This window comes from Antechinus flavipes, chromosome 3 (assembly GCF_016432865.1).
Source record: "Antechinus flavipes isolate AdamAnt ecotype Samford, QLD, Australia chromosome 3, AdamAnt_v2, whole genome shotgun sequence".
Classification (NCBI taxonomy): domain Eukaryota; kingdom Metazoa; phylum Chordata; class Mammalia; order Dasyuromorphia; family Dasyuridae; genus Antechinus; species Antechinus flavipes.
In genome coordinates this window covers 523,556,088-523,576,765 of record NC_067400.1, presented here as the reverse complement: position 1 = coordinate 523,576,765, position 20,678 = coordinate 523,556,088, and the positions used below count along the sequence as shown (strand labels likewise).

The 20,678-nt window shown below is 36.3% G+C and overlaps 1 protein-coding gene across 2 annotated transcripts in view; it reads left to right on the top strand.

Annotated features, from left to right (window-relative positions):
- INTS4 (integrator complex subunit 4) overlaps positions 1-20,678 on the top strand; it is a 92,523-nt gene that overhangs the window by 17,201 nt on the left and 54,644 nt on the right. For both annotated transcript variants that reach the window (XM_051987201.1, XM_051987202.1), the window contains 6 exons: positions 2,082-2,132; positions 5,168-5,256; positions 5,646-5,766; positions 12,096-12,167; positions 12,974-13,148; positions 15,570-15,775. In XM_051987201.1, coding sequence (XP_051843161.1) covers positions 2,082-2,132; positions 5,168-5,256; positions 5,646-5,766; positions 12,096-12,167; positions 12,974-13,148; positions 15,570-15,775 — 714 coding nt within the window. The remainder of the gene's footprint in view (positions 1-2,081; positions 2,133-5,167; positions 5,257-5,645; positions 5,767-12,095; positions 12,168-12,973; positions 13,149-15,569; positions 15,776-20,678) is intronic.

The following is a 20,678-nucleotide window of genomic DNA, read 5'->3' as shown; positions in this document are numbered from 1 at the left end:
GACTAGAAACTGGTTTATCATAGGGCCAATAGGAAGAAAGGAGTAGTGAAGGGTAAAGGCAGCTTAGATAATTGATTGGAGATTATATGTGATGGGAGGGGCCAGGGCTCAACTGCCTCTGACATGCCCCACCTGTGTGACCTTGGGCAGGTCACTAAACTTTGCTGGGCCCTCTTCATTTTTCAGGAGCAGATGGCCTCTGGGGTTCCTTTTAGCTCTCACTCTGATCTGATGATGGAGCATTTGGAAAAGAGGATTTGACTTGTGCTTAGGTGCAGAGGGTAGACATTACATAGAAACATTGAAGGTTGATGTAAGAGAAACCTTCCTAAACCTCTAAACCCAAGTGCTGTGTGCTGCCTCAGAAGGCTTAGTTGCCTTCATTGGAGCTGAGGCTCATTGGAGAAAAGGCTGGACATACTGCTTGTTGGGGAAGTAGTTTTTATTTAGTTACAGTTTTAACAGATGCCTTCTGTGCTCAGTTGATTCATTCTTTCAGGATTGTGTGTGTGTGTGAGCATTAGCATGTGATTGAGTGTTTGTAGTGGAGTGTTTCTATTTGTATGCTTTGTTATGTATTTGTTCATAGTACCTGGGACTGATTCAAACATTAATTGGCTTTTAATGTTTTGGAGGCTGCAGGCCTATTTCCACTTAATAGGTGTTTGGTTTTTTTTCCTATTTTTTGAAATATAGGTGAAGTAAATTTTTTTCTTTATCTCTTCCTTCCTCAGATAGACTTTTTGTTATTTTTATTGCTGCCTTTTGCACTTACATCCCATTCATTTTTGAATATACCCCTCTTCTTCCTTTTAGGGAAAAAAGAAAGGAGATCCTCAAGAGTAATCAGCACAGTGACCACCTTTTTGTTGTTGTTGTTTTTAAGGTTTTTTTTCTGGTTATACATGTATATTAACTTTTTAAATACACATTTCTTTATGAATCATTTTGGGAGAGAAAAATCAGAATAGAAGGGAAAAACCATGAGAAAAGAAAAAAAAAAACAGAAGAAAAAGGAAAAAAATGAACATAGCATGTGTTGATTTATATTCAATTTCCATAGTTCTCTTTCTGGATGTGTTTTCTATCCAAAGTTTATCAGGATTGCCTTGTAGCACTTAACTGAGAAGAACCAAGTCTTAAACAGTTGATCATCACATAGTCTTGCTGTTACTGTGGAAAATATATTATTGATTCTGCTTATTTCGCTCAACATCAGTTTGTGTAAACCTTTCCAGGCCTTTCTAAAATCAGCCTGTTCAACATTTTTGGTAGAACAATAATGTTCCCTCACCTTCATATAACATAACTTGTTCAGCCATTCCCCATGGGGTTGATGGGCATCTACCCATTTTCCAGTTCTTTGCTACCACAAAAAGAGCTACAAACATTTTTGTACATGTGGGTCCTTTTCCCTCTTTTATGATTTTTTTGGGATACAGATCCAGTAACAGTGACCACTTTCTAACAGCATGTGTACCATGCCACACCTGTAGTCTCTTACCTTTCCAAGAAAAGTATAGAGATATGGTTATTTATTTCTCCTCTAGGGCCAGGCTCCATTTTTTATAATTGTACAGTGTTCAGTTTTATTTTTCCTGCCAGTTTTGTTGTTGTGCTGGTGTACGTTTTTTCACTCTGCATGAATTTATATGTCTTTCCATGTTTCCCCTTAGGCTGCTTGTTAATATAACCAAATTTTTCTCACATCCGTATCTGAGCACTAAGACAGTGACGTCCCTAGGCATTCCCTGAATTTGCTTTTTTTTCTTTAATATATTCAACGAAGAGTTCTCATGAAATATTTGGTCAAATTCTTTAATTGTGTTGCCCCGAGGCTGTGGTAGAGTACCTGGATTTATGTCTTGATTCTGTCTTTGTGACCCTGATTAAGTTAGTTTTCCTCTTAGCTTTATTTTCCTTATCTCTTTAGTGGAAATGACATTTCCATTAACTCCTCCCCAGAGTTGTTATAAGGAAAGCCCTATGCAAATTGTGAAGTCATTTGAAAATGTTAAATGTTATATTAATATCAGATAAACATGTCCAAATGTTGAAGTTGCCATTTCTTTCTTTTTTAGTTGCAGCTCCATGAAAGAGGACTGAAATTACATCAAACAATTTATAATCAGGTAACAATTACTTTTGTCATGGGAATGGAACAGTCTTTTTTTTCCTGAGGCCAAACAAGTGAAAGTTGTTGGCTTTGGGTTATAGGAAGTTTTATATCAGAGTTTCACAGAGCAGATGGGTTTTAGGAGAAAAACAAAACAACCAGTCATTCCAGTTCTTTTATGACTGGAACTATGAAAATAATCCCTCTTGCTTAAATCTTAGAATTTTCCCATATACTATCATTAAATCAGAAAGCTATACTTTGTTGTCCCAGGATTAATATGGAAATAAAAGGTATTTTAGTAGGAGGACAGTATTCTGAGCCCTCACCAGCCTCTTTTTTTAGGACTCGTGTCAGGCAATGCAATAATTTCTGTATGCTATCTCTGGTACATTGTATCTATAGCCCATTCAGGGCTTACCTCATTCTGCTTTCCTCATAAACACTGCATTCTAGACACACAACATGATTTTCTGTCCCTAATTATGTCCTGTACTCTTCTGACTTATCGCTTCTTATAAATGTTCCTAGTCTTGGAGTGTTCCTTCCCTTATCTTCCACCTCTTCCTTCTACCTTTCAAGGCCTATATTTCAAATACCATTTCTGAGAAGAAGCCCTTTTTGATCTTATCACACAGAGATGATTTTTCCCAGTCTGATTTCATACACATTGTATTTCCCTTTTTTACTGATCGTAGTTTAATTATCTCCCCCATTTTATTCTAAGCTCCTAGAAGATAGCGATATAGTTTTTGTTATTTTCCTTGGTACCTAATAAAGTGTATTGCATGTACATTGATGAATTTGTGGTCTTATTATTTTGAGTATTTCTTCTACTGATACAAATTGCAATCTACTCACATTCCTTATATGAAATATTTTGTCCATATTCTATAATCCTAAATTTTCTAATTAAATCCAGAGATCTACTCATTGCCCTTGAGAGACCTTATTCTTGTTCTGGTAAGGTCTTAGAAGTACTGGGCCATCTGTTGATATTCATTCTCAATACATTCAGCCCTCTTCCTTTTCTCCATAATGCCTTTCACTATTATTTTGTTTACATGATTAATTATGCCAATTATTTTTCTAAAGTTGAACTATTCTTGTATCCCTGGTATGGATCCAACTTGGTTGTAATAAATTATTTTCAAGTTATGTACAGACTTGCATGAATACATATAAAGTATCCTGTAAGGATTTTATTTAAATTTTTTGCAACAGTATTTATTAATGAAATTGGTCTATAGTTCTCTTTCTCTATCTTGACTTTTCTTGATTTGACTATCAGGATGGATGATATTTGTTTCATAAGGGGCTTTCTGTCTCTACATTTGAGAATAGCTTTTACCATAATTGCTCTTTAAATATTTGATAAATTTCACTCATAAATATGTTTGAACCATGTTCCTTTTCATTAGCCATTCATTTCTGGCCTTCTTGGTTTCTTTTGATAATTCTCTTCCTTTGCTATTAATTTACCTAGTTTGTTTTCTTTTTCTTGATTATGTTGGCTATGTTTTGTTGATTTTGTTAGTTTTTTAAAAATCATCTCTTTATCTGTTCTGTGGGATTTTTTGCTTTTGAATTTATTTCTCCTGTAAAGATTTCTCCTTTTATACTGTTTTAGGGTTGTTAATTTTTTTCCCCCTAGTCTGTTTAATTGTATATTCAGTTCATTGTCATTTTTGCTGCTTTTCTGTCAAACACATTGATGGTAGGTACCGCGTTTCCCCGATAATAAGACAATGTCTTATTAATTTTTTTTGGACAGAAAAACCCCAGAGGGCTTATTTTCAGGGGAGGGCTTATTTTAATCAAATCACTGGGGAAGAACAGGATGACATGCTCACTACTGCAGCTCTGATTGGATGCAGCTTGGAGCGTGGCGTGCGTTTCATGGAGGGCGAGGAGGGGACGGTGTATACAGAGGGTACCGTAATGTAGCGTGTAGCGCAGGGGATCACCTTCACTACAGTAGCAATCTCAATAGGGCTTATTTTCGGGGGAGGGCTTATTTTAGAGGAATCTTACACAGTAAGGGGAGGGCTTATTTTCGGGATAGGTCTTATTATCGGGGAAACACGGTAGCATTCTGCAGCTATTTATGTTTATCATTTATATTTAGTTGTCTTTTGAGTCATTTGCAGTAACTCTTATGGTCATGATGTTCCATGATTTACAGTCATATCATGTGTAGCGAGTTATGATCATTGAAAGTATTACAAAATTTTCCAAATGCATTTTGGGCTAATCATTTCCTCTCTGATTTTGGCCCCCGCTCATTATCGATCTTTAAGATTTGTTGACTAGAAGTAGCTAGCTGGCACAAAATTTGAAGTCCAAAAGGACCCGGGTTAGATTCCTGCTTCATCCCCTTACTAGCTGTGTGACCCACAGGACATCACTTAAAAGTCTCTCAGTTTGAATTTCCTTGTCCGTAGAATGGGGATAATAACAATATCTACTTCATAGATCAGTTATTGGATAAAATGAGATACCATGTAAAAGACTTTGTAAATCTTAAAGCACTTTATAAATGCTAGCTATCATTGTTATTATTACTGAAGTTATGCAAATTAGTAAACTAACTGGATGTCTTGCCTGGCTACATAGTGTCATAAGGCAATATATGTTTTTTCTTCCAACATCATCCTACCATTCCCCTCCTCCTCTTCCCCCATTCCATATCCTCAGAGTGGGTGATGATGGTCTTTCCTAATGTTATGGATTTCTCTGAAGAACTTTTATAGGGTTCCAAATTTTAAAACAATTTGTATACTGCTGATGTGCAAATAGTAATATGGCGCAGTGGATGGAGTGGATTGGAGTCAAAAAGACTTGAATTCAAGTTTAGCCTCAGATACATACTAGCTGTATGATCCTGAGCAAGTCAGTTAACCTTTGTTGGTCTTAGCTGTAAAATGGGTACAATAACAGTATCTATCTTCCAGAATTGTTGTGAAACTCAAATGAGATACTTATAAAGCACTTGTCACAGTGCCAAATAGAAATATATAATTAAAGTCTTATTGGAAACTTTCTTTACAGGCCTGTAGACTGCTCTCTGATGATTATGAACAAGTACGGAGTGCTGCTGTTCAGTTAATTTGGGTCCTTAGTCAGCTCTATCCTGAAAGGTCTGTATGAGGGGTAAAAAGAAACTTCTGTTTATCATCAAACAATTTTTTTCTTCCCACTCATAAAACCTGAACAGAACTCACTGGGAATGTCCAAGGTTCGCATAATGGAAGGATGTGAAAGTACTATATTATTATTATTGAACCAAATAATTATAAATGACTGCCTTTTTCAGAACACTTAAATCCTTATGTTTTCCATTGTCCTAATTGCATTGATTTTATGTTGCTTCCTATTCTAAAAGTAAAAGTATTTAGTAGGACTAGGTTTGTTTATTGTTGTATTTTTTAATGTTCCCATCTACATTATAATGATTTTTATTCTGTTGATTCCAAACCTAAGAATTCATGTTTGAAGCAAGTTTTTTTTTTAATCATTTATTATTTAGCATTGTCCCCATTCCTTCTTCTAATGAGGAAATTCGCTTAGTTGATGATGCTTTTGGAAAAATTTGTCACATGGTCAGTGATGGTTCTTGGGTGGTTCGAGTCCAAGCAGCAAAGCTTTTGGTAAGTTACTTTTGTTTTGTTTTGTTTTTTCTCCCTGCCAATATTAGATATAGGGTTTGGTTTGGCAGGGAAATAGTTTGTCAAAAACTCTGAACATTTTTTTGGGGGGAGGTAATTAATGTAATATTAGAATTTACCCTTTAAATAGTAAGCTTTCCTAGTTTATTTCATTCTGATTTCCTATATGTATAACTTTTCAGGATTGCATATTAACTCCTGTAAAACAAAGCATTGAATAAAAGCATTCTAATCCTTGCTTTCTCAATAACCAATGATGTGATCTTGAAAACAATCACCTAACCCTTCTTATGTATTATATCTTATATAATATAAGATAATAACAGTAAACTATATTTACAGGCCCATAGCTGTATGATTGATTGCTTAGGGCTCTTGTCCTGTGAATTGAACTTTGAATTGAGCTTTTAGTAAAGCTCTTTTTTTTACTAATGTAAGTTGGCACTGCTCTACAACTAATAAATAACTTACCCAAAGTCACACAACCGTTATATGTCAGAAGTAGGATTTAAATCCACAACTTCATTTTAGAAGTTAATTCTTTATTCAGGGTACCATGCTGCCTCTTTGGAAATTGGAAAACCCAAAGTAGTTATCATATTTTATCCTCCCTTAGTGAGGACATTGGCAGCTCTGGTTCTTCTGTTGCCCTACCAAACCAAGGTGAATTTTATGGGACAAGTTTTTTCTTACAATATCTCTAGAGAGTGTAAAAGATTGTAATTGTTTCTAATGTAGAAACAGTCCTAATTGTAAAACGGAAGTCTTTGAGACTTCCTATAAAGTCCTGCACTTTTGTCATCATTATCATTGTTTTTATATGGTGATGGTGGTGGTGGTGACAACAAAGACAATACTTTACATTTATAATGGACTTTTTAGTTTGTGCTCTGAGTAGGTAGCATATTAATACACCTATTTTACAAGACTAATGAAACTGATATGTGATGAGATTGTCTTATTTTTTTCTACTTTATTTGCTATATTGTAATAAAATATAAATCACTTTTCAAAATTTAATGTATATATTGTTCTAGAAAATAACACTTATCTCATGTATAATTGCTTCACTTGGGCAGGTTATGTCAAAAAGGTGCCCTCTAAAACTATCTAGTCCTGTAACATAGTAGCAGAAACTCTTTTAGTTAGGTAGGCATAGGCCTTCCCTAGAATGCTGGAAATTATGTCAAATGTATAATAGAACTCAATGGGAATGTAACGTACAAGGATATGGATCCTTGTGGAAGGATATCAAAAGTGTCATGTTGTTACTATTACTGAACCAAAGATGCCAGTATCATCCATTGCATCCTGGACCATCTGCAGTTTTCCTGATTTTTGTCCTGCAACTGCACTTGATGACTGGAAGAGAAAGTGAGGCTGAAGATTTTGCGCAACTCTGTGTCATTTAACTCCATTTCACACATGAATCAAGACATGATTCTGGTATTACTGGTCCTGTTTGAAAATGAAGGACAAACAACAACTAGTTAGCCTTCTCTTTCTCCCTTTAGATTGTAAGCTCCTTGAAGGCAGGGACTATCTTTTGCCTCTTTTTATATACCTAACATTTGACATGATATCTGGCACATAGTGGGCACTTACTAAATATTGTTTGATTGATTGATCTTTCCCCCTCTTTCTTTTTTCCTCTTAACTGCCAATCTCCCTTTACTGTCACAGGGACACACCAAGAAACAAATCAGCACATTGACATTTAATGTGATCTTCCTTCAATTTTCTCTGTAACTGAAACCAGAACTATTGCTGTATTTACTGATTTGAGCATTTTAAGGATTTTTTGAGATTCTTTTATGTACTTTTTTGAGTTCTATTACTTTTCCCCAAAAGGACTTGGGTATACGTTTGTAAATTTCCCAGCATTTAAAAATAAAGGTGTTACTATCACATGATGGGGAGAAGGGGGAAACATTCTCCTGTGTTCAGGTTACCTTAGATGTAGCACTGATTTTTGTACTCTCTATGTACATGACATTGGGCATTGGGCAAGACCTTAGTTTCCTTGTTGGCTTTAATGATAATAATTCTCATTTCTTAAGTGCTTTACCATTTTTATATCTTACCATGGGGTAAATAAAGCATTAGTATCTCTCTCTTCTTCTATTTTTCTTTTAAAAGTATCTATTTTTATAGATAGTTGAGGAACCAAGCTCCAAAAGCTTAAGTGAATGGTACTCTGCTTCTTTTATCTACAAAATGAAGGAGTTAGGACTAGGTTATACTAGGTTATCTTTAAGGTAGCTTCCAATTCTGAGCCTTCTTTGCTTTTGTGGAAGCTGTCAGTCAAGTAGTATGTATTTGTTAAGCATCTGCTATCATGTGTCAGGTATTGTGCTTTGTGTTGGGTCAGAACAACAAAAATGAAAATCATTTCAGAAACTTATGTTCACTGAGAGAAACTGTACATTGGTAAGTGGATATAGAACATTGCTCTGGAAGACAAGGGATGTAAATCAGGAGAGGCTTCCTCCTCTTTCTCCCAGGGGTCTGTTTCTCTGGAAGTTAATTATTCTTTGTTTATTTTCTAGCACTAAAAATATATAAAAATTAGAGATTTTTTTTTAATGAGGTTCTCATTAACTATTTATCAAATAGATACTTTAAAACCAGTGGGGAAAATAGCTCTTAGACTTCTGGATTTATTAAAAGTTTATTTCACATATGTATCAAGTATCTTTTTTGTGTCAAAATCCTGACTCTGGTGCTTGCAGAGAAAAAAAAAAAACTAATCTCAGACATGTTCTGTTCTTCATGTAGCTTGTACTCTGCTTGGGGATGTGTAACATGCACATCTTCCCCTTTCAGATTCCTTATTCTTCAAAAATCAGTTCAGGTTCTAATTTCCCATCCTCCTTCCTACCTTCAATTATATGCCCCCATTGCATAATAGATGTTGATTTCATCCTTGAATATTCCTATAAGAGTCAGTCAATTAACATTTAGTAAGCACCTTCTAGGTACCAGGCAGCAGGCCTGGCAAAGAAAGGTACAAGACTTTGTGCCCTCAAGGAATTACAGTCTAATGAGAGAGATAACATATTTTTTACAAAGCTAAAAAAAAATGGAGTAGGGATGGGAGGAGCATGGTGAAGTCATAAACCTGGGGAGTGAAATGATCTGAAGAGGGGTGATTTTGAAATCAACTGAAACCAGACTATGGAGGTGTAAGATAACTGCAAAGATGGCAGTGGGCGAGAGGGTGAAGGACTTTCCAAGCCAAAGAAAGATTTGATATTTGATCCTGAAGGTAATTGGGAAGCACTAGAGATTATTGAACAAGGGAGGATGTGATTAGACTTGTAGTATAAGATCAGTTTGAAAGCAGGCTAAAGGATGGATTGGAGTGGCAAGAATGAGGCAGGGAGAAGAACCAACAGACTCTTAAAATAACCTGAGTTTGAGAGTTTGAAGGTTTGCATGAGAATAATTGCAGCATCCTAGGAGAGAAGGTACATAGTTGAGAGATCTTGTGACAACTGAAACTCTTACAGCACCTGGGTTGTGACCCTCAAGAAGAAAGAAGAATTAGAAAAAGGGGAGGATCTGGGAAAAGATGAGTTTGATTTTAGGCATTTCAAGTTTTAAGATGTCAGTAGGGCATCCAATCTGAGATGTCCCATTAGCAGTTTTGATGCTGTGAGACTAGAGGTTAGAAGAGATGTTAGAGCTGGAGAGGTTGAACTAAGATTCATCTGCATTGAAGTGATCATTAAAAGCTTAGGAGTTGGTGACTTCACCAAATGAAATAGTATAGAAAGAAATGAGAAGAGGGTTCAGGAGAGAATTGGGAGGACTCCCAAGGTTAACAAGTATGATGTGGATGAAAATCCAACAAATGAGACAAAGCAGAAGGGTCAGGCAGGTAAGAGGAGAACTTGGAGAGAGCATTGTCAGGAAAACAGGAGTATCAAAGAAAAGACAGTGTCAAAAGATTAACAATGTCAAAGACTACAGAGAGGTCAAGCAGAGGGAGGATTGAGAAAAGGGCATTAGATTTGGCAATTAAGAGACTACTAGTTACTTTGGCTTATCTGTGTATATTGTGTGACCTTTCCACTCAGTAGACTTCCTGAAGACGGGTTATTTTTGTCATATTCACTGTTGCTTTGAGAAAGAAATCAGATTTTTGTACATAACAGTATCAGTATTTGTGCACAAACTAATAAAGCATGTGTGGTAAGTTTAATCAGCTATATGAGTTGTCCATTGTACAATTACAAAGCAAAGAAATATGTGAAGTCTGAGAGGAAGAAATTATCCTAACAGGAAAGAAATAGGGAAAACTTACATAGGAGTAATTTCATTTGAATTGGCCTCTAATAGGTTGAAAGAAATTGAATGGGTGAAAAGAGAGTGAAAATATTCCAGACATTAAGAAATAGCCTCTGCTAAGACAAGGATGAAAATCATGTTCTTCATTCTGAGATCAAGAAAGAAGTACTTTTTAAATAAAAGTCTTTTTTAAAATTAAACAGGAATGGATGTCTGTATGTGGATTCACTGCTAAATGCTTTTCTTTAGTGCTAGAATGAGCCTAAGCTCATTCTAAAATGTGATAAGTAATGATGTTTGAAGGGGAAAATCTAAATTGTTACTGTTAAAAGAATGAGAGTTCCAGTTTCAATTAATAAATGATGGACAGAAGCAGCTACACCCAAAGAAAGAACACTGGGAAACGAATGTGAACTATTTGCATTTTTGTTTTTCTTCCCGGGTTATTTTTACCTTCTGAATCCAATTCTCTCTATGCAACAAGAGAACTGTTCGGTTCTGCAAACATATATTGTATCTAGGATATATTGCAACATATCTAACATATATAGGACTGCTTGCCATCTAGGGGAGGGGGTGGAGGGAGGGAGGGGAAAAATTGGAACAGAAGCGAGTGCAAGGGATAATGTTGTAAAAAAATTACCCTGGCATGGATTCTGTCAATATAAAGTTATTATAAAATAAAATAAAATATTAAAAAAAGAAAGAAAGAAAAGAAAAAAAAAAGAATGAGAGTTCACTTGGGTTTTTTTTTTTTTTTTTTGAAGGATGGGATAAGTAAATGTGAGAGAGAGGGAAGGAGAAAGAGGAAAAAGGTGGGGAGAAGGTATGGGGGTAATATGATGTGGTATTTGTGTTGTTTTTAGGGACTTGACTGAATGAAGTAGTTGTTGCTTTTTGTGATATAATGAGAAGAGCATACAAGACTTAAAATGAGAATATGTAAAGTCTCATCTGGTTGATCCTGTTTGAACCTTAGTTCCATCTGTAAAATAGGAATAAGCTAGACTATAGCCATCCCTGGATAGTCAATGAAAATAGTGAGGGGATTAGAAATCATGCTAAAGAAAGATGGAATAAATACAGTATTTCAGATGGAGTCTTACAATCCTCTGTCCTGCTGAGAACACATCTGAGGTATTATATTTATTTCTAAGTATTCCATTTTAGACTAGACATTGATAAACTTTAACAGATCTAGAAAGGGACTGACAGGACAGGAAATCATGAAGTTAGGCGGGTTGATTGAAGAAACTGGGGAAGTTTCATTTGGAGAAAAGAATTCTTACATGGAGGGTGGGGAATGATAGTAGTCTAGCATCTGGAGAAGAATATTTTTTTCTTTGTCTTAGTTCTTCACATAAACATAAATATATCCATGCTTAACTGTAGCCTTTTTGGGGGAAGTAATAGGGGAGAAAGGAAGAAAAAGAATTAAGTAAAAAGTACATAACAGAACAAAAGAAAACCTACAGAGAATCAAAGAAAACATGGATAGTTTTGAATATAGTGTTTTATTATTACATATATTTTATTGAAATGAAAATTTGTTGATACATATTTTGAATCCTCATATTCTGCTGTGCACATGACACTTTTTTTTCTTTTTGTTTTTCTATTTCCTATTTAAGCTATAAATTAAAAAAAATTATTAGATCAGTTCCAATGTAGTATGGACTGTCTCAGGAGGGAGCAAGATCCCTATCACTAAGAGTTTTCTTGCATACTGGATGATCTGTTATTTGTCAGAAATGTTGGAGAGGAGATTCCTATTCAAGCATTGTTTATCATGTTTTAGAGAGACTGAAAGAATGGAAGTTAATGCAACTCTTAAGATTAAATGCCTACTTTATTTTTTATCACAGAACTATTGTGATAAAAACACTTTTAAATTACAAAGAACCACAGATATTTGAGATATGATAGGCTTTGTTAATAAACTATAATATGTGAATTGAGAGACAGTGTTCAAAGCATACAAGTTATTTTATGTGATTAATTGATTCATCATTTTACAGGGTTCTATGGGGCAAGTCAGTTCACATTTCTTGGAGCAGACCCTTGATAAGAAGCTCATGTCGGATCTCAGGGTAAACTGGTATTTGTTCACATATCCTAGATCTTTGTAACTAATGTTCCTTGCTTGAGCATATCCTGAGTCAGTCTTACACGCTTTTCAGGTTTATCCCTTCCTTAAGACATTTATTGAGTGGTTAATTGTTTAACATTTTGGAACTGAAAAAAAAAACAAATTACTTTGTTAATGTTCATTGTGGAGTCACCTAAAAATTAGTGTGGATAATGAGTTTCACTTTAAAAAGAAAGATTTCCTGAGTTCAGATCTGTCCTCAGAACACTTAACACTTCCTAGATGTGTGACCCGGGGCAAATCACTTAGCCCCAATTGCCTCAGCAAAAAACAAACTAGCAAAAAAAAAAGGGCAGCTAAGTGGTGCAATGAATGGAACACCACCCCTGAAGTCAGAAGGACCCGAGTTCAAATGTGGCCTCAGACACGTAACATTTCCTAACTGTGTGACCCTGGGCAAATCACTTAACCCCATTTGCCTCAACAAAAAAACCACAAATAAACAAAAAAGAGGAAGATTTAACATAAAAAGTCTCCTGGCTTTACTAAGTCTCATTTGATTGAGGCAGAATGATTCATTTCTTATTTTTGGCATACTATTCTATATGGCATCTTGCAGCCCATTTTCAGCAGCAGATCCTACCTGATGGCGATGGAAGCTTCACTTTCTTCAAAATTTTTCACAAAATTCTTTTGTGTTAGGGTTAGTTGGGTAGCAGCTAGAAAAAAAATTCATTTTAACTTTCTTGTAAATAGACTTTTATGAATGTTTTTTATGAATATTAATTTCAATGTTTGTCTTTGCAGCGGAAGCGCACAGCACATGAGCGTGCCAAAGAACTGTACAGCTCAGGGGAATTTTCTAGTGGCAGAAAATGGGGTGATGATGCCCCCAAAGAGGAAATAGATACAGGCGCCGTGAATTTGATTGAATCTGGAGCTTGTGGAGCCTTTGTCCATGGTTTGGAAGATGAAATGTATGGTAAGTTCTACTCCAAAGCCTTCTTGGACAGGAGAGCAAAGCAAGCTGCTCCTAGAAATAACCTTAATAGCAATGCTTCAGTTAGGACAAAGATAGGATAAAGATTGGGTTTTTAAGGATTCTAAAATGCCGTCATCCTCTTAACAGTCTTACAAGCTAGGTGCAATCATGTTTAATACTCCCATCGCTGAAAAGCATTCTTCTAAAGTAGGAAGTGCTACATTTGGAGCAGGTAGCTATTGGGTCAGTTACTTAACTTTTACTGACCAACAGTTTCTGTAAGTATAATTCGGGTTTTAGAAAACTTATAATATGCTTCTTATACATTGACTTTGTGCTGAGCACGCACTTGGGCCTGCTCTCGATGGGCACATGGCCCTAAGCGACTAACCCGGTGATCCGTAGGATCTGCTCAGTGCTAGGTGAACTTAAGGTGACAAGCACCATTTCTGAGTATCAGCTATCATTGAGATCTAACTGGGTGACCTTTATTTCTGGCCCAGTGGTGCTGCTTCCCTGCAGACTTGGGGCTTGGCTTAATTAGAAAAGATTCTAATTAAGTCTGAGTGCGACTGGTTCATTTCTGACCTGGGGTTTTGTTAAATCAAGGTGAGGGAATGCTATGCTGGTACATTGTAAGCTGTGGGCAGAGAATGTCATCTTCTGGTTTCTTTCCTTTTGGTTTCCAGTTGAGACCTACTTTGGGGTGCTTGGTTTGCTAAATGAGATGCATGGCAGCCAGCAGCTCATAGGCTTGGGATCCGCATCCCCTTCCCCCCTCCTCTCCATTCCTCTGCCCTATTTGGAAAATTCATGAGCATGCTTTCGATCTTGTGGTTAGTTTTATTGCCTCAGAATCCAAGATATCTTATACACAGTGGGAAGAATTAATAAAAAATAATGTGTTTTAGTAGTGAGAATGGGCTCCGAGTGTGCAGGCTTAGCTTCAAATCCCAGGTCTGGTACTCCTGGATGCGTGACCATTAGTAGGGTACTTCCCCTGCTTGAGGCTCAGCGTCTTCATCTGTTACATGTTATGTAATTGTACGTGTATAAATACCTAAGGGTACTTGGAAAAAAGGTGTTTGGTAAGTCTTAAAGTGCCATGTAAAGTTTTAGTAAGTCATTATTAAGCCTATGTCTAAATTCTATAATTACAAGAATTGATTCATAAACCATGTCTCCAGAGCCCTGCTTATAAAAGAATCAAACAAATGATTGCTGTTACTTACTATTACCCATGCATCATTAGACAAATCCCTTTCTTTCCCTAAGTCTTAAGATTTAGAATGGAAGATGGGATGTTTGCATGTAAAAGACCATTCTATTAGTATGTGTATTAAGTGTCAAGGAAGATATTCCTCCCCAATTCCATGACCTCTTTTTTGTCATAAGGAAGAGAGACATACCTTTTTGCATCTCCCCATCACCCTGACTCATCTTTTAACCAGAGAAGTATCTGGTATTTAGAGGGGTAGGTAGGTCTGACTTCTAATTTGAGAGTTACTTGCCAAATCTACAAAGCAGAAAAGGTTCTCAGGGTTCAGGCCTGCCACTTTATTCCCAGATCCTATAGTTCAAGTTAATCCTCGTTAATGTCACCAGCATTTATTAATTACTTACTCTTGGCTAAGTTCTCAAAATTAATAACTATGAACTGACATAAATATAAGCATGAAAAATAAGGAATAAATTTTTACTTAAAAGTTTTAAGTAAAATCAGACAAGAAGTAGGTTTATTCTGTGTTCCTTTTCAAGCCCATCTAAAGTTCTGTTGCTTTTGACTTTCTTTTCTCTTTCTGAATTAAAAATCAATGTGAATGCAGTTCTGGCTCTACAGGCTTCACTTTGGAACTTGTATATTTTAAGCACTTGGCCTGATAGTTTTATATTCTGAGAAACTATTCCCTATGTTGAGCAGCAGCCCAGAATCCCTCACCCCAACATCCCAGGACTGGCATAACTTAGATTAAAAATTATTAAATGTTTTTATGGTGATAAAATGCTTTTTAATTATTTGAGATTTTTGCTTATAAGATCCAAACTGTAAATGTATAGGAAAGACTCTTTACCATTTTCCCCTTAGTTCCCATTAGTCAGGTACTACTGACACATACACATTTCTTAAAAGATTTTCCTGCTTACAGAGTACTTTTCTCACAATAGGTCTACCAGATGGATAGTGCGATGTTTTTATTCCCATTTTTCAAGAAAGCAAACTGGCAAAGAGAGGGCAGGTACCATGCTCAGAGCTGCCTGGTGGAGTCAGGCCTAAAGTCTAGGTGTGTTTGTACAGATCTTAGGCTCTTTCCATAATGCCATGTTCTGTGCTTATTTGGCAGAGCACTGGTGAGTGAGACTTGGAGACACTCAGACAGCATCCCTCAGGCTGCTATTGTTTTCCCTTTCTTTTCTCCACAGAGGTCCGGATTGCTGCAGTGGAGGCTCTCTGCATGCTGGCCCAGTCTTCACCGTCTTTTGCAGAGAAGTGCCTTGATTTTTTGGTGGATATGTTCAATGATGAAATTGAAGAGGTGCGCCTCCAATCAATACACACCATGAGAAAGATCTCTAATAATATCACTCTTCGAGAGGATCAACTTGATACTGTGCTGGCTGTCTTGGAGGTAAGTATGGTACTTTCTCCACAGCAGAGATCATCTCTTCTAGGGTTTAACTTCAACCAGCAGTGCTTCCTTCCATTGGTCTCATTGGGCTTCCAAAGTAGGGACTTTGGATTTTTCAATTATTTATTAATTAATCCAGATCTTTATTGTTGTGGTGCTTACGGCTGTGCACATGCTGGCCATCTTAGAAGAAATAGAAATAAATAAGAGACTTGCTCTCCAGAAATATGTGATTTAGTAGGAGAAAGAAGACATAATTAGAAAAATCTTCATTTCAAGATAAATAAAAGTGTAGTAAGAGAGTTATAAACAAACACTTTCCCCTTGCTTGATCTTTTTAACAAAATATTTACCTCCACTAAAATCTGTCTTTAGCACAAAGTTCTTCACCTGAACTCCACAGGACTCAAGAAGGGTATGAACTTGGATGGGAGAAAAAAAATCACACTTTTATTTCACTACAGTTTGTTTCCTTTTGTAACCCTATACATTTTATTTTATGCCTTTTAAAAAACATGATTCTGAGAGAGGGTCCCTAGGCTTCATCACACTGATTGCCTAAGGGGTCTATACCCAGAAGAGAGAAAGAGCCTCTGTTCTCGTGATGACTCTGGACCACAGCCCTTCCCCACCACAAAGATCTCCAGCTTAGGCATTGGAGAGGTTGTAGATCTGTGTTGCGCTGTTGTTTGTGACCAAATTGGCACCTATTTTCTGATCATAAGAACTCATAAAATTGGCTCTTGAGGGTCGCAGGGCTCTGGGGATACACACCCGAGTGCTATCCCAGAATGTGGTCTGGCCCCTCCCCTAAGAAGAATTCTGCTTTTAGTTCTTTCCTGTAGAGCCAAGCAAAGTGCGCCTAATGTCCCTCACCCCTGCACCCCCCTTGTGGTAGTCCTTCAGACACTTGAAAGCAAGTCTCACTAACCCTCAGTCTACACCTTTCTGCATCTTTGACTCTTCAGCTTGAGATCCCTTTCTATTGTTTTAAGGGAACATAGTCCTCCAGACATGCTATAATTAGGTCCAGGGAGAGCAGGACCACCCCTCCCCCCCCGCCCCCCATCCTTGGTTGCTGATCTGCTCTCTATATAAGCTTACTTCACTGCCATTTCACGCTGTTGTGTCATTTAATTTGTAGTTCATAAAGAGCCTGTTGTTACTGGGTCTTTTTTTCAAATAGACTACTATCTGGCTTTGTCTTTTCTGTCTTAAACCTGATTTCCTAAATTTCATTGTAAAACTTTAATCCCTATTAAATTTTATTTTAATTAACTTCACCCCAGCCTGCCATTTGGCTATTATAAATTTCCATCATAATAATCATAATGATACTATCTTAGTCATAGCATCACTTTGAGAATTATATTTGTATTATTTCGCAAATACATTTCCTTCTAGTTTAGAATGAGCTACAGGTCTGGTAATGGCTTAGAAGATTCATGACACTGATTTATCTTAATTAAAGAAATGTTTTTTAAATGTCGGCTTTGTGTAAGACACTGCTTAGTTATAGTGATACAAAAATGAACTACAAATGCACAGCAGAGTTTCAGCTAGAGAAATAAGTGCATTGGGAAGAGATTTCACTTTTTGCTTGGGGAACCCAGGAAGGCTTCTTGGAAGAGGGGGCATCTCACTTAGTCTTTGAAGTAAGAAATTTCAGAAGCAGATGGGCAGGGAGTTTCTACCAGATTTAGGGAATAGTCTTCATAAATGAATGGAAATGATAAATGTGGAAACATATTTAGAAGAATTTCACGTTTAACCCATATTGAATTACTTGCAGTTTAGGTGAGGGGCGAAATAGGGAGGGAGGGAGAAAAAATATGGACATAAGGTTTTGCAAGGGTGGATATTGAGAACTACTTTTGCATGTGTTTTGAAAAATAAAAAGCCAAGAAGCAATAAATTGGGAAACATAGAATGTTTCATTGTTAGTCCTCTGGAATCATGGTTAATTATTATATTTATCAGATTTCTTAAGTCTTTGAAAGTTGTTCTGATTATAGTTTTAAGCCAACATCATATATATGAGAATATGATGGTTTTTAATTTTTTGTTTAGTCATTATCAGAGAACAGCTCCCGTTTTTATAGCATTTTGTCATAAAAAATTGTTTTTCCTCATAGTAGTTGTATGAATTAGATATTGTAAATATTGCTTCATTATTAATATGGGTATTCCTATATTACAGATTAGGAAACTGGGATGTAGGTGGGTATTAAATGATTTGTACATGATCACATAGCTATTAAGAGGAAAAGAGCTAGCATTTGAACCCAGATCTATATCAAGGATGATAATTCTTTTCTATTACATAGTGTTGCTTTTGTCAAGACTTTGGAGGTTTACTTCTAAAGTAGCATAAGATTTTACTAGTATTTCTGCTAGTGTCTTTAACAAAGATGTCATATCATACCAATGTCAGAAACAAAGAGGAAAGGATCTATATGTACAAAATATTTTTTGCTGTTCCAAAGAACTAAAAACAAAGGAGAATATGGAAAAAAAACAACAAAAATGGTATGTAGATATAATGGAATATTATTCTGAAGAATTCAGAAAAAATTGGGCAGACTCATGCAAAGAGATAACAGTCTTATAAACAAAACTGGAAGAATATCTTAAATGATGAACATAATTCTATAAAGAAAATCAACTTTGAAAAACTTCAGAGTTTTAAAACTACAGGTCAATATCTGATCTATGTAATAAATTATCATGATTTCGGAATACTGATAATCAAACCTACCTCTAGCCTTTAAGCAGACAGTTGATAGACAATGAAAATGAAAAGTCACGCACACAATATATATAATAGGTTGAGGCTCGAGTTGATGCACTGAGGTCCCAAGCACGTGAGCCTAAGTAGTAATTGGACCATACTCTATTAATATATATGCTTGGAGAAAGAATGGCCCCCCGCCCACTCTTTGTACAAATCCTGATGTGTTGAATAGGAAATGACGATTTTGGTGGGTGGAGGCAGGGGGGCGGGGAGGGAAGTGGAAAGAGACTGCTGTTGGGCTTCTTGTCGCAGCTGCACAACATTGCTATCATGACCCCCCTTCACCTCCAGTTCCCCCTTCACCTCCGATTCCCCTTCACCTTTGATCCTTCTTCACCTCCACTAAGAATAAAGATCAACGATTTTCCCCTAACTTGAATTCCTGACTCTGTCTGATTTTAAATACAGTCATCACAAATATACACATGCACATAAGATGAAGAAAAGAATGAGAACATACACAAAAAAAAGCAAAAAAAATTTAGAAGGCAAAACAATTTTATTAGTTTATCATTAAATTTAATATATACTTTAAAAAAAAATTTACATACCAAAATTTCAGTTATGTGTGTGTGGGGTGTGTGTGTGTGTGTGTGTGTGTGTGTGTATGTGTGTGTGTTTTATATGTATACACATAAAACGTTTTGTTTATTGGAATGTTTGTGTTTATTGATGATTTATAAATTCATAATCTTAAAATTAGAGAGGTAACATTTATAATGAGTAAAGCAATTTTACTGTTTTATACTTTTCATTGTTTAAAAAAAACACAGGAAAAATAGACTATAGAACAAGAAACATGTATGGAATGGGAGCAAAGAGTAATTTTGTGAATGGGAAGTTACAGGATTGCATCTCAAATATGTTTTTGTTGGGGATATTATCACTACATTGTCAGTCCCTTTGTCTTGTTCATTTTTGTTTTATGACAACATCTCACAGTACTTTTGCATATAATAGATAATATATTTTTTGGATTGAATTGATTTACATTTGACCTTTGGAATCAGGAGAGCTTTAGTTCCTAATTGCTCCATTTTATTATTGATAGTATATTCATTCAGGTATTTCTGAAGGATTTTTCAGGAGAAGGAGATAGGGTGGACAAAAGCAGCCTTGGCCTAAAAACCTGGCTAGTTGAATTCCAATCCCAGCTAACTATCATCATTACTGTGTAATTATTGAAAAAGTCCTTAACTGACATAATGTTTTCCATTAAATGAGATTGTCCTCTCAGATAATTTCTAAGGTTTCTCCCAATTCTAGCATTGTAATTTTTTTTTTTAAAGAATGGGGCACCCCATTTTGCCTAATCTGTAAGTAGAAGGGGGGGCTACTCATATGTTTGCTCTACTTCTAACCTGGTTTAGCTTCCTCCTACTTAGGCAGCCTAGTTGGCCTTCCTGTTCCCAAGAGTTTGCCATACTGATGCTGTATTTAGTGCTCATTCATCATAGCCCACTATAGCAAGAACTCCCAAGCTAGAGCAATCCTTAGCCTCCTCAAGCAGTGAGAATTAATAGTCTGAGCCCTCATGTCTGGTCCACTATATCTTTTTAAGTCCCTTCCATCTCTAACTCTCTTTTAGCCTTGATATTTTGTAAATCTCTAAAGCAGGGGTCCTCAAACTTTTTAAATAGGGGGCCAGTTCACTGTCCTCAGACTGTTGGAGGGCCGGACTATAGTAAAAACAAAAACTTTGTTTTGTGGGCCTTTAAATAAAGAAACTTCATAGCCCTGGGTGAGGGGGATAAACGTCCTCAGCTGCCGCATCTGGCCCTCGGGCCATAGTTTGAGGACCCCTGCTCTAAAGCATAGTCATATTAATAAAATCAGATCCTTGTATTAAATCATCATGGTTTATTTATTCTAGATGTTCTGTTTTGCTGTTTTCTGGGTTTTGAAGCCTCTTTCAGCTCTGAAACTTTGCGACTGTTGGACTTTTCACATTTTCACACTTCTGGTATAAGTTGGATCAAATGATTTCTGCGGTCCTTCTTCAGTGACTATAGGATCATAGATTTAGAGCTGGAAGGGACATGAGAGATACTTGTAAACCTAACATATTGAGAAGTTGGATATACTTTTAGTCTGCTGGCTTAAGAAATA